General features: G+C 40.8%; 1 protein-coding gene across 1 annotated transcript in view; it reads left to right on the forward strand.

Annotated features, from left to right (window-relative positions):
- The window catches only part of dner (delta/notch-like EGF repeat containing), a 51,774-nt gene that overhangs the window by 13,921 nt on the left and 12,208 nt on the right, over nt 1-25,645 (forward strand). The window contains exons 2-5 of the mRNA XM_028573984.1: nt 15,621-15,965; nt 16,052-16,149; nt 20,705-20,868; nt 24,979-25,127. Coding sequence (XP_028429785.1) covers nt 15,621-15,965; nt 16,052-16,149; nt 20,705-20,868; nt 24,979-25,127 — 756 coding nt within the window. The remainder of the gene's footprint in view (nt 1-15,620; nt 15,966-16,051; nt 16,150-20,704; nt 20,869-24,978; nt 25,128-25,645) is intronic.

Consider the following 25,645-nt stretch of genomic DNA (forward strand, 5'->3'; position numbering starts at 1 on the left):
GCCTGGATGACTGTATACTTTCCTTCCTAAGAGGGGCTGTGCTGTGTTAAACTGACTCACCCAGCCGCTTTGTCGTTTCAGTTCCGGAGCCGCACCTGCTAGCGTCAGTCATCAGAAGCGACAGCGCCAGAGTCTCTCGTTGACTTCTCCGCCAGCCCGCTCCTTGGTGTGTTCAGGTTTTAAAAGGCGTATTTACAAAAAATTTTGACAGGGTGAAAACAAGAAAATCATAAAAAGTATTTCTCTCCAATAGTGTTTTCAGTGTGGAAACATGGCTTTCCAGCATTGCAGCGTGCTTGCTTTTGTCTTTCTCCTTTTTGGAATCAATCTGAATCCCCAAATCTCCCACACACTGCATCTGCCTGGGTTAAATCAGCCTCTGCAAACACTATATTCAGTCTTAACATTATGCATGTCAATGTGTTCAGATATGTTGTGTTATGTTTGGACAAAAGCTAAGCATGAAAAATTGCAGTTTTTGAGATTTCTTAAAATGCTTACAATGAGTCCCGTAAAACTACTGAAATGAGGACATAATGATTTCACCGATGTCACGGACTAAAAGTTGGTTAATTTAAAAAAAGTGACTGTTGACTCTTGGTTTCACACAGGACACAAACCCTTGTCTCCTGTGTTCTTTCTTTTTAACATTGTCATTTAAACCTGCCAGTTTGATTTTGTTTGCAGTGTATCATCATCAGTCTGAGTTTCCTGTTCTTAAATCCTACATGCTTTCTCCCAAACAGATGGCACGAAAAGAAATTCCCTCCAGCTATTATTATCGCTGGTTCAAACCCAAAGTACGTGATTCACATAGCTAATTCATATGTTTTAATTGTGAACTACACTACTATTACTTAACTATTACTATAGTTAAAAAATAATGAAAACTGGACATCTAGCGAGATCGGCTATAAGTCTTTGTTAGGGGCTGTTAGCGATCCAAAAAGTGTAATGTTTTTAGATTGTATGTGCTGCTCCAAGCGTAAAGTTAGAGGAGGAATAGTCTGAATAAACATGGGATGTTCCACTCTGCACAGAAGTGCCTAATATTTTCAAGTGATGCAGTCTGTTCTCGTGACAGCTAAAAATACTGTAGTCTCAACACTGACACAGAGCTGATAATAAAGTCACAGCTAATCAAGAATAACTGGTGTGTTGTGAAGTATCAAGCAGATAAACTAGCTGTCATTGTAATGTGAAAAAGCTGCGTAGGAGAGATGTAATACCAACAAACAAAAAACCCCTCTGTCTATCTGTCAGTGCATCTGCTGCGAAAGCAGCTTCTGAGAAATTCACAAAGAGCCTGAAAGCTCCTGATCCATTTTAGTCCCTGTTTGATAGAATAAGAAGACAGACAACTGTGTGTCCCAGTCCTTGATCAGAAGAGACGCCTGAGTCCTCTGCAGCGCCAGCCCTACTTGGATAGGTATAAATAGAGCCTTGCAGCACCTCCTCTCTTAAATCATTCTCCTCTCACTTAGTATTCTCCTTACTCCTCTCCTCCTACTCTCATTTCTAGCTTCAATCCCCCTCTATCTATCTGTCTATTTTGGCATTTGGCAGAGTTGAGAAGTAATTGTCTTTTGAGGGATGATGTTGAGCAATCATGGGAGGTTATTTAATGTCATGTGTTTGATGACAGCTCTGTGGAGCACAGTAAGTGTCCTCCTGCAGTTTGTTGGCTTTTGAGTGACAGAAAAAATGAAGCTCCAATAAAATATGATAACAAAAAGTAAAGATGTGTATGAACGGAAAATATATAAGATATTATTTAGATGGGAAATCAGGAGCACGAAGGGCAGTTTCACCTCGTTAGCATGCTTTTCCCTCCGTCTTTCTACTGCTCGTCCATTTACATCTAATTATGCATGAAGGCGAGCTCGAAATTTATCAAGGTGTTCGTCCATGGATCAACATTTTGAAAGAGGAGTATCTCTTTGAAGCCACTGGGCCAGGAAGTGATGGGGAAGTTTGAGAGAGAGGGAGGGATGGCAGACGCTTTGATGTGCAAAAATAGATAACATTAAAAGCTCGCTGACAAAAACACACTTTCTTTCTGGCCATGGCGCAAGCATCGTCCTGTGTTACTGGATGGTACAACAACTTGGATAAATGTGAAGCAGATGGTTGCAGATTGAGGAGTCTTTATCCCAGAATGATTTGGGATATGATTTTGGAAAATGCAGGCCTACTCTGCATGAGAGGACAAGCCAATCTTTTGAGAACAATTATCCCTTTTTTTTTAATGAACCCCTGCATGGTTTCATATTTAGTAGATGATAATGAACAAGTATTGTGTCCTTGCTCATATTTTCTGTCTCTCTTGCTGTCGGAGAGATGGTAACTCATCAATAAGTCTCAGTCTGATACAGTAATGAGGACAGCTATAGACAGAATATTAAAGAAATGCTACTGGATAATCTGTTTTGGGGATGTAAATTCTTTCTGTCGATGCAGTTAATGTGTACTTCAAGCACCCTTGAGCAAGGCTGTTTTATGGTATCCACGGCAGCTCTAAGGAGTGAGTGAATGAGTGTAATCCATCTTTTTCTTGTTACACTTCCTCAGGCTTTGCTGTGAGAAATAATGTGTTCTTATGAGGCTGCATGATGGGCTGCACAAACTGTAGAGGAAGTTGGCTTGTTGGTAATATTTATATTATTAAGTCCGTTTTCAGTTGTACACTACCTGCCCAGACATACATAATTAGCAACTAGCTGGTGAATATAGCAGATTGTTTAGCTACAGATATATCCATTGGGAATTGGTAGAGAACAAAAACAGCTGAAAGGAGAGTGAGTATTAGATTTACATTAATTAAGTTGCCAAAAACACACCTCCAAATGAATGCTAGTTGATTTTTTTTGGTCACTTGGCAGCAAGCTGAAAATACAGCATGGACAAATGGACAGCGTACTTGCTTCATATAGCTAAGAGGAACTGCAATTATCTGTGGATTTGTCATTCCTTTCACATACAAGTAGTCCAGTTAAATCCATTGTTAATGTGAAAAGTTCAGATAAGTCCAGCTTTAAAGCTATAGTGCGTAGTTTCTGTCGCCCCCATGATGAATTCTAAGTAATGTCACTGTTGGCGCGTCCACATGATACAAGCCTTCCATGATCGCGCACAGCCCCCCACCCATCCCCAACGCAATTGCTAGTAGCCAAGGAGGACATGGAGGATTAAGAAAACATGATGCACTCTACAGAAGAGGTGATTATCTTGACTCAAGTTTCTGTGCACAAAAGTCACAGGACGCCACAATATTCTGAACATAGCCATACTGAGAAATACAGAGAGAGTTTTATGGAGCTCATAGTCTTAATTAGCTTTGTAGCAACTCATTTGGCAAGGGCTTAAATGTAACAGACGTTCATTAATATAAAAAAGTTACGCAACAAAGCTTTAACTTCTAGATGCATTCTGTGAGATTACCACCTCTCCGTGCTTAGCGCTGTCTGTCAATCATTTCACAGATAGCAGGACTGACAGCTGACACTCTTCATCCCAGTTTAACTTCACACTCAAAAATGGCTTGAACGTGATCAAATACATTTTGAAGCGCTGGTGAAGATTGCAGCCTCATGGAACCATAAGTGAAGATACTGAGTAGAAACCAAGTGTTTGCTTGAGGAGAGCATTGCAGCAGAGTCATTGTATTGACAGTTAATGATATTGAAGCTGAAGAGCTGGATGTTTTACAGAAACTGCCGCTGGCTTACTGAAGAAACTGGGCCAAATATTTGAGTACATGTGGATTGTTTCTCTTTTCATTTTCTCTTTGTTCCTTTTATTTCCAATACCAATTTCCCAAAGGGATCATTAAAGTTTCTACTGATTTTATTAGTTACACACTGCATGTAAAAAGGGTCACTGGAAACATTTATTTGATGTTACTTTCCTCAAGTTTTTTCTTTATTACAGTATTTATTTGTTAAAGTACTTTGGCTTTTGTGAAGTAGTTGGAACTTTTTTTATTATTATTTGAACAGCCTTGTTTGCACCTCAGCTCCTACATCCCTCGACAGCTGTCACTCTCTTCTTAGTTGATGATTTGATTTATGTCTTGTCTGCTTTGCACTAAACAGACAAAAGCCAAATTACTTTTTACACTGTGGTGTTTCTTAAACTAAGGCGCAGTCTCTAAAATAGGTCCCTGGTCTGTTTCAGTTGATCCTCCATATGACAAGATAATTAATATATTTTAATGAGCCCCAAGACAAAAACACAATTATTCATTTTCCCACTTTATCACACAAAGATGAGATTGTTTGTGCCCTTTTTCTTTTCTCAAACATAATGTCTCAGTTTCAATAACTGTGACGGAAAAAGGCGTAAACAACCCTGGACATTGCAAAGAAGGAAAAGTCACAAAAAAGTAAGTTTTCTGACATGAGTACATCCTACCAATCACATGCTCCTCCATTCATGACCGTGATAGAATTGGGAAAAAGCCTCCGGCTGAGTAACCAAAACGGTGTCTTTAGGTTGTGTCTGCGCTGACAGCACAAGTGATGAGTCTAGATCATGAGGGGTTTTATGCTAGGTGGTTTTGTGACTGACGGGTGTAATAAATCATAACAATAATGTCTGCCAGGGATACTGACTATGCTAAACCAGAAGCTCAAAAGAAAGCATTACCCTGTCTTTGAATATTACAATGTCAATGCGCTCGACAGCGTAAGACACAAAATTTGACAAAATGTTCAAATAACACATTACATTACATTACATTACATTACATGTCATTTAGCTGACGCTTTTATCCAAAGCAACTTACAATTAAGTGCATTCAACTGAGAAGGTCCAAACTCTAGACAACAAGTAGTAAGTGCAAAATGGGTCATGACTTCAGGTTATTTCTAAAGAAGTCAAACCATGTCAACCATCCACTTTTCCTGTTCAGGTGTGCATACCAGAGCCTATTCCAGCAAAATCCCAGCAAAAAGATACATTCTGGACATTCTGTTTTCACCGAGGTTTCCTGTTTTTTGACAGAAATATAGGCTTGATGACATTTTTGGCAGGAGAAACACAGCCACAACTTCTACTTAGCTGATGGTTATTGTGGCAAAAAGTGTTAGCAAATAAACAGTGTCGTATTTATGGCCATAAGACATTAGTCCAATATTCATTCTTCATTTAGTTCATTTTTTGGTCTTCACCAACTCTTGAGAAAACTATCTGGGTCTTCACCAGCTTGCCCCTACAGTAATTGCTGTTTGGTACAGCACTAAGCACGTAGCTTATTGTTGAAAACACTTTGAGTTGGGACTCTTTGTATTTGCTGGTATTTGTGATTACCATAAATATACTGTATCTCAATGAGGACTTTAGGCCAATGTTCCTCTCTTTTTTGTCTTGATAGATGTTCTGTAAAGCCAGTTCTTTTCTCTTGTCAGAGTTTTGTCTTTTGTTCCTTTATAAGGGATGCTAGCACTCGTCAGCCTGCCTTTTAATGTCATCGTTTTGTTTTAAATTTCTGTGGATTCATCTTCAAAGTGCAGCTTTGTTGTACAAAGGAGTGACTTTTTGTTAGAAGGCTACACACCTTACTTGCAGCCATTTAAAAAAAACATGTTGGTGAAATCTATTTAACTTTTCAGACGTACAGCATACTGTACAGTACAATGTTTTTGCATTTAAAAAAACTGTGCTTGTTTCAAAAAAATTCAGGAGGCTCCTAAAGAAGGAGGAGACACTAAATGTCAAACATCCTTTGAGTTGAAGTGAAGTTAGGCCTTGTAGTACATTGAACACAATACTGTCCTATCAATTAAATTATTAATACTAAAATATATCATGCAGAATATATCTATATATACACTATTTCGACACCATCAATGTATTAGTTCTTTTTTTTCGCAGGCTTTAAAACTACGCAAGGGTGTTATTCAAAGGGTTTGAAATAAAACCAGCCATCAGCCAGATCCTAAAATATTCACAGTGGCTGTGACTCATCAAGTGTTTCAATTTTATTTGACATTTACTTTGCCGGGTTTTCATCAGCCTTTGATTCGTAATATGAAAAGGAGCAGAGATTAGACTCACTTGTAAAAATGTTGATACTCTTGCAACCATGGCCTGTAAACAAAAAACTGTCACTTTTCTGTCAAGGATAAAAACTTTTGATGTGAAAACTGAGCTTGTTCCGTTGACATTCTTATAGTCACTTTTATTAGACATTTTGACTGTCTACAAGAGCAAATCCATAAAAAACTGTTCATTTATAAATGACACCCCAGTGCTTGTCCCTTCCTCATTACCACCACTGAGGTGCCCTTGAGCAAGGCCCTTAACCCCAACCACTCCAGTGGAGCTGTTCAGTGGCCAGCAGATCAGACTGTGGTTGTACTGGGCAGCTTCCAGGTATGAATGTGGAACTGTGTGAATGTGACAGGTTGTCATAGCAAATGAGAATATGTTCTCAATCGACTTACCTGGATAAATAAAGGTTAAAAAACAACAACATTACAGCTCAACAGCCCAAAATTTCCTCATGTTTGGCCAGGAACCCCACTTGCCTGTTGACTTCTTTCTCGGCCACTTCCCAGAACCAACAGCAGCTAATCTGTGGGACTGGGAGGTGGAACCTTGACAGTGGCTTTAAGTGGCTTTTGACTGTGCCAAGAGTCAGATAGAGACTGCAGCCAGGCAGAGGAAGGAGAGACTTGACCAAGTGAACCACTGGAGAGAAACTACTCTGTTCGTGGCTGCAATAAAATACAGGATGCTTGAGGGTCCTCAGTCTACAAGTGGTGAGAGCACCTGAGCCTGGTGGGGTAGTCTATTCCATAGCACCACTGCATGACCCAACCCACAAGACAATTGCACCCTCTGAAACCCAAGCCTGGAGCGTTTTTTGCTCCTGTTACATTATCACTGTGAGCTCATTTTTCACTCTATCTGCAAGTCTGGCATCTCAAATTAACAAGCATAACCATGGCCATAAGTTGGAATAGCTCCTAAATGTCTTTTGAGCTGTATAACAAAGTTATAATGGCATAAAACCTAAAAAAGGAAAAACGTAAGTTAGATTTATTTGATAATTTATTTATTTTTTAAATAGAAAAACAATTGAATCAGATAATAACCCATTTTCCTAAGGCAACACATGTATACAATACAGGGACAATAATAATTTTGGCTGTACTTAATTCACACAAAATATTAGTTACATTTGTACAAACACCAGTGGTGTAGCCTAATGTAACTAAGTACATTTACTGAAGTACTGTACTTAAGTCCAAATGTTTAACTTTAAGTACATTTTCCTGATGATACTTACAGACTTTTACTTAAGTAACATTTTCAATGCAGGAGTATTTTTACATTGTGGTATTAGTACTTTTACTGAAGTAAAGGATCTGCATAGGCTGCACTGTCTCAGTCACGGATTGGATGCATTTTTATCACATGGCTATGCATGACAGTCAGCTGCAATGGCTGCCTTCTTTTAGAGGACAACACGTATGCATTTTACAGCTTCTTGATCATGCAAATGGTTGATTTTAATTTTTTTTTTAAGTTGGACATGTTCTATGTGAGTTTTTATACACAATGATTTTTTGGCCTAACTTGCCGAGACACATTTAGGGACGGTCGGAATTCTAAGAATCCAATGAATTAAAATTTTCGCTGAGGCCTCTTCTGGCCTGGTGACACTTGAAGTTTTCACAGAGCCGTGTATATCTATTGTTAGATGAAAACTTCCTCCTTGGGTGCTGCAGACTGTTTGGTATCCAGTACTGTATTCACTCGAAAGCTCTTGTGTCTTCATCACTTACCCTCTAGAAACTAACTCCAAAGAGTTGTGTACTGTACTTGCACACATTCCTGTGGCTATATGAAAGCTGATATTTCCACAGTAGTACATTTTTTTCACCTGATTAGTACAGTAAATTATGTACCGTCCAAAATTCCATGCTTTTTTGAATATATCGACTTAATTTCTGAATCTCTTTTTTGTTATTTAGTCAGATCACACCCCAGGGCTCCAACCTCCTGGAAGCAGACTGGAGAGAATACTGTGGGGGAAAATGACTCTATGGAAGGATGATTTTCAAGTATTATTTTGTCACTATCATGAATTAAATATTTTGTTTTAGCTGGATTGCGGGTGCTCATTATGCATTGCACATTCAAGATAAAAATTACTGCTGGCTATATGAAAGTTTAATTTGGCTCATCTAGCTACATGCTGTGTGATTGATTATATAATTACACAGTATTTGTTCCCTGGCTGTTATAGTCACATAGCTCTGGTTGTGATTCCCTAATGGTGGTGATGCAGTGTGTTTTACAGCTGTCAATCTGTGGCGAATAATGTTGTTAGAGCTGTGTGTGTTGTAAGGTACATGGCCTGCAGGGTTGTACTTTCTCTCCCGCCGTATATTTTCTTCCTACTTGTACTGCTCTTCTGAGGTTACGCAATGCAGAGAGATGCTCCAGTTTCTCTCAGTAGCCTTGAATTCAGCAAACAGTGAATGCTTGACAAATACATGCTCAGTCTTAAAATGAAGATGGATCTAGATCAGACGCATCAATTTTTAACTATATCTCATTAGTAAAACATGTACCATAAGATCCTTCACATGAGTTACCGCAATCGTCAGACTTCATGTATCATAACCTTAAACATGGGTACTAGAAAGTAATGATTCTCCATTTTCAGTTGATTGGCTAGCCTATTTTATATGAAGTAGCATCCTAAATAATTCACAAAAATTCAACTGAAGTGAATGTATAGTTTCAATGATGTTTTCTAGCATAGGCAATCCAGTTTTTTTCTATTTAGAATAGCAATAAAAATGGCATCAGGTGAAGTATTCAAGTACTCAATTAAGACAAAGTGTAATATGTTACAACCACATCAGTTATTGTTCGGACAGAAGGAGAGATTTGGATTTTTGGTGGTCGATGTGGTGGTTGTGATGCAATTTTTCTGCCAGTTGACATTGTTAACTGCAAACTATTCCCCATCATGCTTTGGAGTCAACTTAATAACGAGAGAGCTGTAACGAGAATGACATGCAATCTGCTCTTATCAATGTCAAGAGATGTGCATTTCCTCATAAAGTACGTTATATAGAAGGTTGGAGAAAGAAGACTGTCTGGCAGTGGGTTTTTTGGGGTTACCTCCTATTAGTGTCAGCTCAAGCAGCACCCAGTAAAGCACAGTTAGCCCAAATGGCCTGAAACATTATCACTCAGTTTTTTTTGTTGAAGTGAAGGTAGAAAATCTATTTAAATACTCAAAACTGCAGTTTGAAATGCTTTCTCAAAGTAAAGTTATATGCCTTCCACTCAACCTAAATGCCAAACTTCCCTTTGAACACTGGACTCTATGTTTGGAGATAATTATTGGTAAGTGTTTGCTTATTTCCAAGCTGCAGTCTCCCTACATTACAGCAAATGCACTCGTCCAGAATACGACTTTATCGAGAACCAATTTGTGTCCCTTCATCTCTGGAGGGACTTTTAACGAGACAAATGTATTTTCTATTTGCTCCTGTGGAGATATTTTCCTTTTTTGTGAGCGCTTGTTTTCATTAATGAGTGATTAAGCAAATGCTATCTGTATCCATTCTCCCTCCACAGTGGGGGCTGTTGTCACTCCAACAGTGGAAGGCAAAATGGTAATAAACAGCCCAGATGAGGAAGTAAGTGGATTATAAGATGGATTGTCTCTCTGCAGCATGACGGCACTCTTTGGGCAAATATAGATACTGTGTGTGTGTGTGTGTGTGTGTGTGTGTGTGTGTGTGTGTGTGTGCGTGCAGCGAACATGTACATGGGGGCACACACACAAACACACACAAACACACACACACACACACACACACACACACACACACACACACACACACACACACACACACACACTGTATAATACTGTGTGATAATTGTGCTCATGTTACCTAGCTACTGTAGCCATGGCAACACATCTTGATAGTTATATAGGGGCTGTAGAACAATGTCAGACAACCTGCTGGGTGACCATATCAGCTTCTCACCTTTTCTTGTGAGTGTGTGTGTGTCTGTGCACTTGTGCAGATGTCTGTCTTCCTCTGTTCTGCTACCTTGTATGTAATATATTCATTTTTTGTACAGTCTAGCCCTTAGTGTGACACTTTGTTTTTTCACGTGTGTTTCAGTTGCATTTTTGCGTGCAGTGTGAGTCATCACTGCCCTTCAGACTAATTTCACGTGCGCGATTAGCTGAACGATTTGGCCATTAAAGTGAACCCCTGCAGTATTATGACCTAACGCCCCAATGAGTCTCCCATAAACAGTAAGTGGCTGATAAACTGGTGAAATGAAGCGCTCAGTTAACTGCTGTTATGAAACAGCTGACAGCTCCATCTCCGTCAGGGATGTAGCTTCACAGGAATTTGTGGAACGTAGCTGTTGATCTAGCCTGGCTCCGCCCTCCTACGTACTTCCGCTCAATTTTCATTTCGCTTCAGTACTCTGTCTGGGTTTGCGGTATAGTCTTGGGTTTTCTCGTCCAACGTTTTTGGCGGTCCAATCAGCAAACAGAGGGACTGGCTGAGAATGATGACGTTGAGGACGTGCGCTAGAAAGATGCAAGCGAAGCCATTGGGTCCGTTGTGGCAACACCGCCGAATATCCAGAAGTTAAAGCCCAAACAAGAACAATCTTGGCTGAGTTTTGTTGGTGGCCATGATGTTGTGGCCCTCCTCCCCACGGGGTTCAGGAAAAGTTTGATTTTCCATCTTGCTCTGTTAGTGGTGAAGTAGTTGGCTAAGGCTATTGCTAGCGGTGCTAATGCTAATAGCCTTGACGGTCTCCCCTCTTGTTGCACATGCGCATGACATACGTCACGACCAAACGTTAGCGATTGGTTATGGCAGATCCAGAATGGCTCTGGGCAGATCCAATAGTTTTAAACTTCAACAGAGTACCCGCCTTTAAGGAAGTTAACACTTGTCAATGGAGAGAGGCCAGACTCTCTGTACAAATGAAACGCACGAGAGTCTGGTAGGACCAGGCTACTGTTGATCTGCCTTTTCAGAGCAAACCCTCTTTAATAAAAGAAAATTCTTAAACTTAAATTCCTAAAAGCAGTGATTGAAACAAAAAGGAGACCCAAACAGCAACCTGGCTGCAAAAAATCCACACTCCTCCTCAAGCCACATACTGCATTTTGCAAACTGTCCAAACGTTTAAACCTATAATAATTCTTTTTATGGCCACTTGGGGGCAACAGAAACAAGTGTGAACACATCCCTGTAATACAATCACTTTTAAAGCTGAAATAGGAACCTTATTAGGAAACAATTACATCCAGTAGTTAAAAAGGAAAAGTATCATTGATTTATAGTTGTGTTTCTGGCCATCCGGGAATGTAAGTCCAATATTCACTCTCCTTTTAGCTCTGTTTTTGGTCCCAACCAACTCCTGATTAAAATATCTGGCTCTTTAACTGCCAAATGTTCCACTGTGTTCACCGGCTGCAACCCGGTCATTCTCTCACTGTGTCTTTCTGCTGATTGGTGCTGGGCAGGTAGTGTACAGTATACACAATATTGATTATAGCCCCTTTAAGGTCTCTTTCTCCACCTATACGAAATTGGGGGTTGAATGTGCACACAATGCACCTCTTTGCAGGGATTTGTTGCCATTTGGACATAAGAGCATTAGTGACATTAATGTTGGATGATAAGGTATGTCTCTCAATCACTATCCCAAAGGTGTTGGATGGAGTTTAGGTCATGTGTTTTTTCACATATGCAACATTTACAGTAGCTTTTTCCTGGGCTGATAAACACGGAAAACCCTCATAACTCCAGCTAGTAGCTCTACTTGAAAGATTACATACTGCTCAGTAACGGTCAGACTATAAACAAGTCTGTTTTTTTGAGTTCTTAAAAGTTGGCAGCAACAGCAGTTTGTAGAATCGTTATATGCTGCTTTGTTTTTCCTCACTGCGTGACCTTTTCTAATAAAGCCCTCTGTTTAGCATCACCACCCACTTACTTTGTAATATCATCAGTTTAAACCTTCTGCACGCTGCAATATAACACAACTCACCCTCTGAAGAAAAGTGATATAAGGAAACTACCAGGCAGTCTTAAAACATGTATTAATCTGTCTGGAGAAATTCTCTTTCAACTCTCTCAGAGGTCAAAGGGCAGCTTCAGATCTGCTGAGCTGGTTGGGATTTACTGTAATGACTTGCTCAAGGACACTTCTGCCAGTCTTATCTGAGGTTTGTCTCATTAATTACTAACTCTGTAGCCCAACGGACTGCTCTTTAATGCTTTAAACACTTAAGCATACCAATGGCAAACATAACAGATTTGACAGATTATACACATAAAATGCTAGTGTCGCTTAATTTTCAGGTCCATGATTTCCAAATAATTTCTTCAAAGGCTTCCAGGAAAGAAACGGGTAATAGAAGTTTTCTTGACAGCAAAGCTTAATTTAAACTCAATGACATATCCATTCATTATTAATTTACTATGCTAATGTTTTTTCTCCATATATGTTGATTTGTGTGCCTCCCTATAGACACGTTTCCTATTTCTTTCATGTTTAACTGAACATGTTTACTCTAAGTTATGCCATCTATTAATTCTAAGTGTATCAATCAAACACTGTCTCCATTTCCCCTATAATTAAAACCAAATTATGATTTTTTTTCTAGAACACTTCTGAGGAAATTACAGAATAAAGTGTTACCAGAATGTTAATTCTTGAGAATGTTTTACATGCCATGCGAAGGCACAAAAGGAGCAGAAGTCTTAGCCTGTGATGTACAACATGAGTGTATTGATTTTCTTGCTTTCCTCACAAATGAAGCTACAGCTCAGGGACGCACTGCTTTGAATCTGTTGGTTGCATCATCAGAGTATAAACATGTACTTTGCTGTCAAGGTGACAGTTAACTCCTTAATAATAAGGTGAAACCACATCATTATTACATCTTTGTTAATTATCAGAGGATGTTGGGTGCACACTGCACATAGCCTTCTGAAAAAGCATTGCTCAGTTTGCTTGGTTGATCTCAGCACAGCATTCTCAGCATTTTAGGTGCAGCTGAATTCAACAAAAGACTTTCAGCTGTTATTATGAAAAAAGGGCATTTCACACTCTAACCGTGGTGCATTCTGACCGGGCTTAGTTAGCCGTGTGGGTCTAACGTCTTTCACTTGCATTATTGATGTGTTACCAGTGTGGAGACTGAGATGTAATCTAGTGATCACGTGTTTAGTTTAATCTTCTTAATTAAATTAGCCATTTGCAGAGTTTCATGTTTAACTTATGGGTTTCCAAATTAATATATCTACAGCTGAAATTCTACTCACTTTCCATTCTCTTGTTTCCTTTTGTGAGTTTATGGTTTTAATGCTGTTCGTCTGTTACATTCATAAATCAAGTCCACTTAAAACCCAATGGGAAGAGATACATATGATTACAATACATACAAGTGTCGACCTACCACAGTTTAAATCAGGTGTGTGTGTGTTTGTGTGTGTGTGTGTGTGTGTGTGTTTGTGTGTCTCTACAAAAATAGATTTATCCAGCCCCTCCACCAGGTTAAATTGATGATGCCAATAGCTTAAGTAGCCTTGATGTTTCCGTCCGTCCGGATGTATTGATCCTCCCTCTTCAGGGTGGCCATCCCAAATTAGCAAATAGATTACAGCAACTCGTGATGCAATTCATTTTGCCCGGGAGGATGTCTTTGTTCTGTGTGTTGGTCTATGTGGGAATAAAGATGAGGAACTAATGTGAGTTATTATCAGCTGCTTAGGAGAAATTGATTCACATGGTTTTTCAGGGCCTGGGGCAAATGAGATGTACAAGCAACGAGCAACATAACAAGCAACATTATGCAGGAAGAATGGCCTAGGTATTTGAATTATAATGGCATCAAGCCCCATAGACAAGGCCATGTACACTGAATAGTAGTACCACCAAGTTATAAGTCAGGTCTAGACCTGGCTGATTACGCTGATGTGAGGTCACCAATATCAACACAATTTACCAAAAGAAGTGAAAAGTGTAAGTGATTAGACCTTAAGAGGTGCAGCTAGAGAAAAGGGAAAATGTCAATCAATCACAGGTTGTGTTCCTCCCTCCTTTGTTCAAGCACATTCTGTGCAGTCAGGGAAATCAGGAGTGACATGAAAAAGGTCACAAGCTAGACTCTAATGCTTTGTTTAACCCAGACAAGCCAATGCTGCTGTTTGTAGGTTGACAAACTCGATCCCTGGTGCAGTTTGAGTGGAGATAAGAGCAGTAGACTGTGTAAGGACCGGAGAGTGGCCTGCTGGGACGGTAAGGACGGTTTGATAGAGGCATCGCGAGAAAAAAACCTGAGAGATTAGCGCTAATGAGCTGTGACTCGGTCGTGGAGAGAGCGGACTGTTAATGACGCTCTGTTGTTCTGCCTCTCACTGTTTCTCTCAGAAACACAATGTACATTCACATGCTCACATGCACATCTATATGCACCGGGGGATTTGGTACGAGCATCATTAACATCCTTCTGTTCACCCTCTCTCCAATAGGTTTTTATTTGGCTCTGGGTTTTTATTAAAACTGTTATCTATAAACACATTTAAATCCGACAGCTGGAGCTGCAGATACCTGAGTTTGTTTAAGTGAATTTGCCCCAAAAAATAAGGCAGCAGGATTACAGAGGCTCCTAAGCCTAAGAAGGCTCTGAAAACCAAGCAATAAGCAACACGGTGTCAGGCAGTAAGCTTCGTAAGCTAGGTTTTGTCCTCTTTCACCTTCAACATCTATACCAGAATGTTTTCCTCCAAATATGATCAATTATTAATGGGAAGAAACCAGCATGAAGGAGGCTGCCAGGGTGCATTTTTGTCAAACCTTGTTTGGGGACAAAATGCAAGTGTGTGTGTGTGTGTTCTCGTTTAACTACATTCGTGGGGTCCAAAAGCCGGGAATACACTATACTTGTGGGGTCCCGACAGCTTTGTGGGGCCAAAATGCTGGACCCCACAACGTTAAAGGGCTGTTTGAGGGTTAAGTCTTGGTTTTAGGGTTAGGGTTAAAATTAGGTTATGGTTAGGGTGAGAGTAAGGGTTAAGGTTAGGCATTTAGTTGTGATGGTTAAGGTTAGGGTAAGGGGCTATAAGCATTATGTCAATGACGGGTCCCCACAAAGATAGTGAAATGCACTGTGTGTGTGTGTGTGTGTGTGGAGAGAGAGAGAGAGAGAGAGAGAGAGAGAGAGGGAGAGGGAGAAATGTAGACCTGCAGCAATTTATTAGAAACACAGAGACAAAATGTCGTAAAATAAAATGAGTGGAGGGTGTAAAGCAGGAAGCTGAGTCAGAGGGCAATAAAAGAAGTAGCTGAGTAGCATGAGAGAGGGAAATGATCAATGACAGTGTTGACTACACTGTCTTGTTCACCACAGTGTTTTAAGGAACCACTTCTTGACCCCTTTAAAATAAAGCTTGATCATTTTGTGATTTCATTGTCACAAAAGGTGACAAAATAGGTGCTCAGCCTGTGCAGAGGACAGTTGGATGACAAACAACAGTTAGGATAGATGATGTTTTTGTTCTGACTCTTCCTGCTTTTGTTTATTTTATTTGTTCTTTCAGTTTTTCACAGACCCGTGTGCCAGCAGCCCCTGTCTCCATGGAAACTGCAGTCGGAGCGATGGCGGGGAGGAGGGGGAGCCGGCCTACACCTGTGAGTGCACTGAAGGCTATGAGGGGGAGAGGTGTGATCAGATCCTATTGGACCTGCCAGCTGCCGACTGGGACCCCGCCACCCCCTCCGCTCCTGAACTGGCCACCCCCGTCGCCTCCACCACCACAGCTGCCACTCAGCCGCCACAGCCAACCACCATCCCATCCACCACAACGCCGCCATCTCCCACTCTGCAGCCATGGCAACCCAAACCTGGGCAAAGGCTGCTGGTGGTGCCGTGGGAGGCAGACAGGGTGAGATAACTTCCACGATAAATTTAAGCTCTTTTGGGTTTATCTTTTAAAATGTATAATATATGTTGTGCATGTGTGTGCTTCAGGTGACGGAGGGTCTGCACTGTGTGAGTCCTGAGCTGTGTGAGCTGACATCAGGAACTCTGACTCTGTCTCTGGAAGTGCCTGAAGAGACGGCTGTAAAGTAAGACTATGACTGACTGCTATCCCCTTAAAGCAGGTCCAGATCAACCAGCAGGGGGTCCAGGGGCACAATGTAGCTGTAGGCCCTTATTTCTCCCACTCTCTTTGCATTTTATCTATCCTGTTGCTTTTTACTACCCATCTGTTGCAGTTTGCACAGCACACTACGTATGACATATGTAGTGTGCTGTGCAAATTGCAACAGATGGGTAGTAAAAAGCAACAGGATAGATAAAATGTATCATATTTTGCCCAGGGACCCACTGGAATCAACGCATTCTCATGAACGATATTGTACGATATTGATATGATATTGTACGAAAATGTAAACACACCGAAACGTATAATATCCTACGAAATTAGGAGACCGCCAGCTGGTCACATGACACCGGCTGGTCACGTGAGGCCGGCTGGTCACGTGACGCCGGCTGGCTACGAGCTCCATGACGGCGAGCGACAGTTGCTAGTTGTTTAAGCCGCTATAGAGCTTTGTGACCCGGGCTACAGACCTGTTGGTGGTTCATTTACCCGAAAATAGGTGACTTTGAGCTGCGTACAAAGCATCACGACCTGCTTGTCGTTTCGTTGGACATAACGGTTAAATTTTGTCCACAAAATATGAGCGTTTTGCCGAAAGGCCCTAAAATGAGAAAAAAGATTGTGGTTTGGTTTAAAACACTCCTAAGGAACACGCATTTCCTGGGTGAAAGACTTTAGTTTTCCCTGGGAAGCGAACTCCGTTCCCTGGCTTGAAAGTCCTGTATGCTAACATCACAACAGCCGCGTCTTATACAGCGGCCATCAATGTAGAATTCAGCAAAAAAAACAAAACAACGTGAAATGCTTACGAATTACAGTGCTTAACTTTCCGGAGCTTTTTGAACGAATGGTTCATGAGAACAGGCTGCTGGAATACACACCATGTAAGCATACTCTCACCTGAACACAGGTATTAATACAAGAACCTTGAGTTCATTTGTGTTTTAGTGGTATGTGATCCCTGGTAAATGTGCAATTAATCAAATGACCACAAACTAACCACAGTAAATATAAGGGCCCAGGGGGCAGTGTCCCACTTTGCCAGTTGGTAATTCAGCCTTGCCTTAATGGAATAGTCCACCAAAAATCCATCTTTTATGTGTCATATACTCACTTCCTGAGAGCTTGAAAGGTGCCTGAGTGTGAGTCTGTAGCTTACTCTTTTGGATAAACAGTAATTATGGTATATTCCAATGGCAACCCAGAGTCATACCATAAAAACAAAAAAGAACATGCCCCGAAACGTTGACTATATCAATCAGGAAGTGAAAGCTGTAAGTAATTCACAATAGCTCAGACTCTGATTACAACTAGGTTTGCTGATGTGAACACTTTTTCCGTCTCCGCTGCTCGTAATTACAACCTGACCTGTATAGTTTGAGTATGGCATTACCTTAGGGATGTGGAAGTGTCCACAGGATGTGGCCACTGGGGATAACAGACATGAAACTTTCTACCTGAAGTGAAGTAAACAAACTACCAGAATCTAACCTACAAGCTGCCTTAATTAACTAAATTCACTCTGCTTTTTGGATCCTAATCAACAAGAATAACTACAGAGCATGTTGTACCATATATAATCTGCATAATCACCATAATTAGAAAAAATGCAGTAGAACTTGATTTGCACAGCATTTTATCTCTATACCTTCCATGCAGTAACTTTTGTTGAAAACATAGCTTATAGCTTTTGTAACTAATAACCTTCCATTTAAATCTGTTCATGACCCACCTCCCAGGACCTGAGACACGCTGTATTACCTGTGTTACACCACTCCAGGTGTATTTCATCTTTTCCGAGCATGTTTGCTCATAAACAGAATTACAATGGCTTGGTAAATACAGGTCAATGAATAATGCAGAGGCAATGGTCAAGGTGAATGTTGGATGCCCTTGATGTTGCCCCTCATTATAGATGGTAGGCACGACTCAGGGCCCTGATCATGCGGGCAGACTGGAAGCTGCACGTTAATCAACTGCTGCTGCTTTGTTTTCATACTGTATAATTATACACAGGCACCTGAATGAAAGGCAGTGAAGGACACTTATGTACAAACGCACTTGCACCACTTGGAAATGAAGCAGTGATCAAAAAGAGACATCCATTTAGAGGCTGATAATAATGTAATAAAGCTCTTGGATCCCAAAAGGGGCGGGGGGGGTCACAACCTAACTGTTGTCCTTTTGTATCCTGAATTATGTCTGGCGGGCCTCTTCTGAAGGTTTGAAGTTGGCTCATGTAATGAGCAATGTCAAGTTGTCTCTTTTATGGCTCTAAATGTTCACTGCTTTAAGGTCTTAATCTATTTAAGGCTCTTGTTCAAGATTCCTTGATTACCATATTATCTCTTTTATACAGGCGTGTGGGGCAAGTTTAGCGCTGGTATTTCATTTTCCAATAACAAATCAAACAGCTTGAGGCCAACACACCTGTGTGGGGGGAAATTGTTGTGTCTTTGTAAATCATAGAGTGTGGTCTAGACCAACTTTAGCTGTAAAGTGTCCTGAGATAACTCCTGGTGTGATTTGACACTATAAATGAAATAGAATAGAATTGAATTGTGTTTCTACTTGTGTGATGCCAACCATCCAAAATATGTCAGTGTAATAAACATGTTTAAATGTTTAACACACATAATGCATTGGCTATTTTTAATTTTTTTTGTCAGTGTAAAGCATTTTCAGCTGCAGCTCTTTGAAAAGTACTGTAAAGGTAATAATAATAATTAAGCAGTCGTAAAAACAAAAGCTGAGAGGACAGTCACTGATTTTAGTTTTTGTTTAATATGAGAATGATTATTTCAGATATGCGAGTGAGGTTAGAGGGCTGTTTAGAAGCATTTAATCAGCGAGGAGCGGAGCCTCATTGAAACTGTGCAACAGCGTCTCTCAGAGTGCCTAAATGTCTCTCTTTCATCAGTGTGGTAACTCAGCTGGGCTCTGGTGTTTGCTGTCTCCTCAGCAGGCTGGCAGCTGTTGGAGCTCATTCTCTCTGGCAGGAAACATGGCCTGCAGTGTTCCCCTCACTCAGCCCAGCAGGAGATTGGCTTCTCTGTTCACATGTTTACAGACACAGTCAAGATTATCCTTTTGGTTCCACGATCCTCTGAACCACATAAGGCATCCAGATAGAGACAGACCGAACCATCTGGGCTGTTGGGATGACATATTTGTAATAAGCATTGTTTCTTTACTTAGATGTCTCCATTATTAGCCATATTGGAGGCATTATATCAGAATATTTATAAGTAAATACCCTTAATCATGCCTTTGACAACCTGGTTGGTGCTAGAAGAAAGCTCATGTGGTGTTCAAAACAGAAAGAGTTCCTCTTGTGGTCAGCATTACCTTTCAGCAGCATTAAAATGTAATGGCAATTGTGTAATCAGTATACTTAAATATCAATACAAAATGATTCACATCTGACTATCAAAGTGCCCATCCACACTTTGTCTTTTTCCATGTTGAACTGTCTTGGTTTTGACTATTTTGTACAAATTGTCTGAGGTCTTGATGAATGATAGCCCCCAACCACACCGGCTGTATTTCGCAACTCATGTTCATGACGGTCCAGCCCAGTCTCATGCCAGGTCGTTTTATAGTCACATTATTGTAATCTATTAAGTCGTGGACATATTACGTAAATGCCGTTTATTTTCGTGTGGCGATTACGAAATTGAAAGCAATGCATTTTAATGGGAAGCATATTTCGTGATCCCAGAACACTGACAGTAGCGAGTAGTTGATAATGCGAAAGTGCGCGTAGGGAGGTTGGTCGGGGTGGTGGATGTGTCAGAAAACACAGGACTTTCACCCCGGAGACCGGGGATTGCGCCCCGCGTGTGGCAGTACCTTTGTCCCGCGTGTATGCGGTTCCTTTGTTAGCGTGTCCCGCGTGTGACGGTTCCTTTCCCCGTTCTTTTTTTTCCTAACCCCAACCGTCTCGTTATTGTGGCGTTTCATTTCCCCGTTGTGGCGTTTCATTTCCCCGTTGTTGTGTGCCCCTGCGCGGGTGGATTGCGAGTGGCGGCCCGTCCCGTTGTTTTGGCCGGCGTGTGGCGCCTCATTTCCCCGTTGTCGCGTCCCCCAGAGCAGGTTCGAAAAGCGTGACCTGTACACGTTCAAAAGTCGTTGCATATACACGAAAAAAACGTCAAAATCGTAACCTGTACACGAATTTATGAATCAAAATAACGTGACTATTACACGACCTGGCGTGAGACCGGGTGGACGGTCACAGTGTTCCAAAGGAAGCAACATCGCCCCCACTGAGTCAAACCACTGGCAGCCATTACTCACATTATTTAAACTGTGAATATTGCAAATCTGCAGTACAGAAGCTGAAAAAGCAGTTGAGAAGTGTCACCAATTAATAAGGGATCATAACAATCACTATGAATGCGGGCTTTGGTTCAAACGAGAAAGCCCACAATAATGATATTCTCTTTCTGATTCTCCTTCTCCGTTTACATCCTCACCCCCCATCCTTTCCTTTCCTATTTTGTCTCTCCAACTAGGGTGGTGGTGAACACCAGTGGAGCTCCAGTGCTGTGGCGTGTGAATGAAGAGGGTTTCCTTCGTTCCTCCATTTTGAACGGCACTACGATGTGGTTCCTGCAGGCCCCTGATGGACTGGTGGTGCCAGACCACTCACTGCCCCTGGGACAGAACTACTTCCTCAGTAAGATGTCGTGTATACAGGCATATGAAACAGTCTATTAACAACTCTAGCTATTCATATTGTAAAGAAATGGGTGAGAGGCTGCAGGATTTATAAAAGTTCATTAGCTAAAATGAAATTCTGAATCTTATTACCTACAATGTATCATTCATTCTACTTTAATTATCTCTGTTTTTATCATTGCATTTGTATAATCGTTCATCCAACAACCATAGAGAAGCTAAACAGGAAAAACAAAAAATTAAATACCTCCAAATAGCTCATTTACAACTGAGCCAAAAACATCTGAGGATTAATGAATTGAAATGAATTGTATTTACAGCATTTATTCCTGACACTGGGAGAATCACATATTTGCATATGAGTCAGAATATTGTGTTTGCATATTAAAATTTTTTATTTATGCTGATATTCCATCTGTATTTTAATACTGAGCCACACACACACACACACACACACACAGATTTTGTGAAAGAGTAGTCATACAATTGTGGCAAAACGTGGTGTGAGCTGCAGTGGGTGCTGGAGGGGGGATAATTGGAGTCTCACTCTTTGACTGAAAGGCTGCTTGACCTCTGTGTGTGATCAACATACCTGATGCTGTTTCATTACGCTGCCTATCTTCTGACCTTGACATATCTTCTAACTCTGTGACAACACAGCCACTGCAATGAGAGAGAGAGAGAACAAGAGAGAGAGAGAGAGAGAGAGAGAGAGCATTGTGAAGGTAAATCAGAGGGTGGGGAAGGGTAATGGAGGGTGGGAGAGAATAAGCAAATAAGCAGGGAAATAAGAGGGATTAAAGGGGGTTTAAAGAAAAAATACAGAGGATGCAAACTGCAAGAGGAAGATGCATGCAAAGCATCAGTTAGGAGGGAGGAGCGTTGACATTGCATTTCCCTCTATACACGTCACTGTGTCTGAATGTTTGTAATGTGCTTTCACGTTTTGATGGAGTGGTGACTCTGCAGGTCCAAAATTCAATGTCATTGGGCTGACGACTATTTGGTCAGGGATGACAGAGAAGCACGAGTTGTTTTGTCGGCCCTCTTATTGGCTGAGGAGATTGCATCGTCAGAGTCTTGACATTGGTGGACTAGTAGCTCATTGGTTCAGATCAGGCTCTAAAAAATGGCAGTTAATATTCACTATGAGGCTATTTTTATCCAAGTGCCCATGTAGCTGTCAGCTTTGATTGAAGATATAATAAGAGATGTTCTGAACTTCTCGACCTGGAGAGACAAGATGGAGAGGCACGCACTCTATTTTGGTCACAATGAAAAGCTGCCTGCATCAGTTCTTTTCTGAACATTTTTACCCACATAGGGGTTAATTGTTTTTTGGCAGCAAGGTGTATTTTACAGGCAAGGAGTCATTTAAAATCTGTTCTAAACATGTGTTAACAAGACTAAGAGTCTACAGCCATGCTAGCTGGTTTACATGAGGCTGTACACACATGTAGGCTGACTAAATGCCAAAACGCTCACGATGCAATGTTAACATACTAGTAATGGAAAAATTCAAGAGCAGCTTGACTTCTGGATACATGAAGTTTCGGGAGACTTTGACGGCTTATACATAAGCATTTATTGATCTCAATCAAGGAGAGATTAAGGCAGACAGTACAGTTTAACCACGATGTGTTATCGTGCAGTGCCTTCCCCAATTCTGAGGGTCTGCACCTTTTCCCAGATGCATTTCTCTTTTGCACAATATGTCCAATTTGTGTTATGCCAAGATATTGATGGCACCAAAACAAAAGATGCTCACCTCAAACCTAGTTAAGTCTATCTTTCTCTGGGATGTATGCTAAAGTGTGTCGGCCCCTGTACCCTGTTTCCACCGACCTCCAAAAGGAGACAGTCCTGGGACAAAACATTCCCTTGTCATGCAGCTGCTTAGACTCCCTGAAACTAGAGCCCGACCGATAAAGGATTTTTAAGGCCGATATCAATACAAATATTATGAATATGATAGTCCGATTTATCGGCCGATATATATATGAGTTAGACTGCTTAATAGTAACATTAGTTATATGTAGTTATTTATGAGTCCTCACTAAAATAATATAATAATACAGTTTAAAAATAAACTTGTTTGTTTTATTGTCACAACAAAATAGAGTTTAGATTCTCTGCCCGAGCCTGAGCCCGACTTCGGTCCGGGCCGTTATTTTCCGCCACTATCCTCGGGCCGGGACTTTAGCCTAATTGGGTGGGGAGAAAGCTATGCCATAATCAGAACTAGTATCTATATAGGCTATATTTAGGCCAAAGTAACAAATGTGTCCAAAAAGTTACACAAGTTGGACTACAGTTACAAAATGCAACATGTGTCATGCGCGGAGTCTCCTCCTCTCGCACACATCACACCGGGGCTGCGGGCTGTATTGTGGAGCTTAAGTGCAACATGGAGCTTGAGGATGTAAAGAAAAAAAGAAAAAAAGGAGAATTACCTTTGAGCAAGTTTGGAGGAAAGTCGGAGGTATGGAACCATTTTAAACAAGTTGTGGGAAGTGACAACATATGTGTCGGCTTTGTTGAGTGCATTAAGTGCGGCTGCTGTTCGCCTATGACAGCAAATATAACGGAGAAGTGATGAACAGACACATGAAGCAGGCTCGCCATGGCAGAAAAGATGATAGTCAGCCTTCAACGTCCTCTTTTGTTACTTCTCCAAGCATAGGCTACCCCTGAGGGCGAGGCAAGCCCTCCCAGAGAAATAGCCTACGTTGAGTTTTTTTTTACGTTTCTTCATTCAGATCCATTTGCGATCCGTTCCATTCTGAATAAACAAACAGCGCAGTTTACATGTTTCGCTCTTGTTTCATTATTCATTAAGATAATTTTAAACAGATTTTTGCAGTTCAAACAACTCTGAATTGTAGTTGAGAAGTCAGTTATGACGGCCCACGGATTAAAAAATGTCGAGTTGAACTCGGGCTCGGGCTCATAATTCCAGTTAATGTGACGGGCTGGGCCGGGTTCGGACACAACGTGCACGGGCTGGGTCGGGCTTGATTTTTTGGGCCCGATCTAAGCTCTACAACAAAACAGAGGAACATCAAAATATATTAAAGTTCTGATAAATAAAATGTGTAAAAATACAAACGTAAGATATGAAACTTAAAGGGTTAAACACAAGTGTTGCCAACAGGGAGGTTGTAGAGGGCCCTCTGGTGGACAAACTATGCAACGCCAACACTCAGAACATGGTTGAAGGGTGTTTCGTACGTTTTTATTTTTTAAATATTCATTTATCGGCCATTATAAATGCCGATACCGAGAGTTTGGAAAATGCCTAATATTGGCCCGCCTATATATTGGTCAGGCTCTAGTAGAGACACAAACATATATTCATACATGAACAGGTTTGGTTATTATAGTCTGGCCGAATATTCTCGTCCCCTGACCTGTGACATATGAATGACCTGATGTTATCAAAGCTTTCCCTTTGTCTCATCATACCACAACATGGTGTTTCTGGAAAGTCCACCACAATACTGATATTTAGGAGGTATAATGTTTACCATATTCACAATCTTAGTATAGCATGCTAACATTCGCTAATTAGCACTAAACACAAAGTACAGCTGAGGTCGATGGGAATGTCGTTTTTTAACCAAAGTAATGGACAAATTAAAACCTGATGATGACGCTACATGAAAAGTCAGGGGAACATATGACAATTCATTTTGAAAGGGACATGAAAGACTCTTTCAATAGTTGTCAAGACTGAAAACCACAAATGTCAACCTCATGTTGACGCTAGAGAAAAAAGCAGGGGATAACCAAAGACAATAGGAATTATCCTTTGGGGACCATGAATGTCTGCAAAATTTCACAGCATCTATCCCAGAGTTGTTGAGATAGTGGTGGACCGAGAAACAGACCGACGTTGCCATCCCTAGAGCCACACCACTAGCAGGGCTAAAAACAAAGCACATTTAAAAAAGTAATAATATTTAAAGTAAAATTATCTCTATACAAGAAATGTGGATCAATTACTTTTAATAACGAATATATCTGCCTATGCATTACATATTGTTTTTACAATGAATGAATAAAAACGCAACATGAATAGTTTAAAAAGCCCTGTCTTCCGTGATAGGTGTGTTGCGCGTGGGCGCCCCCACAGCCCCGGAGGTCACCCTGCGTCTCAACTTGACATTGAAAGCCAGCAGCTGTGTGGAGCCGGGGAGCAGCTTCAGTGACCCTCAGTGCTCTGGGAAAGGCAAATGTATCACACAGCCCTCTGAGGTGAGAAATAATGTTTCATCTTGTCAAGACACCATTTGAGCTTTAGTGTGAATGAAGCTGGAAAGCTCAGGAGAAAAATCCTGCAGTATTATTATATATACTCTAAAAGGAAATAGTACAGAGGCCATGAGTCCTGAAATGGAAATTTGGTATTGGCAACGCATCTAAATTAAAACTGAAGCATCCAGATATTTGCAGTGATTAATATACAGAGTCTTTATTCTTCTATGTTTCTTTATGTATAAGTAAGTTTTCAGCAATGACCCACCCCACATCGCAGTAACATAACAATAGTGCTACTGCAAAAAAAGCAAAGTTTCCATATTATTATAACCAAACATTATAACTGCAGCTGCAGCGCTGTGTCCAGTGATGCAAGCGCCTTTTGATCATTATTCACAGAAGGATAGCAGAACAAAGAACTAAAGCCAGACCAGTACAGAACAATCCAACTCAATGTCACATATTACAGCAGTGCAACATGATCTATTTTAAATAGTGGGGATATACAGTTTCAT

The sequence above is a fragment of the Perca flavescens genome, chromosome 3, assembly GCF_004354835.1.
Source record: "Perca flavescens isolate YP-PL-M2 chromosome 3, PFLA_1.0, whole genome shotgun sequence".
Lineage (NCBI taxonomy): Eukaryota > Metazoa > Chordata > Actinopteri > Perciformes > Percidae > Perca > Perca flavescens.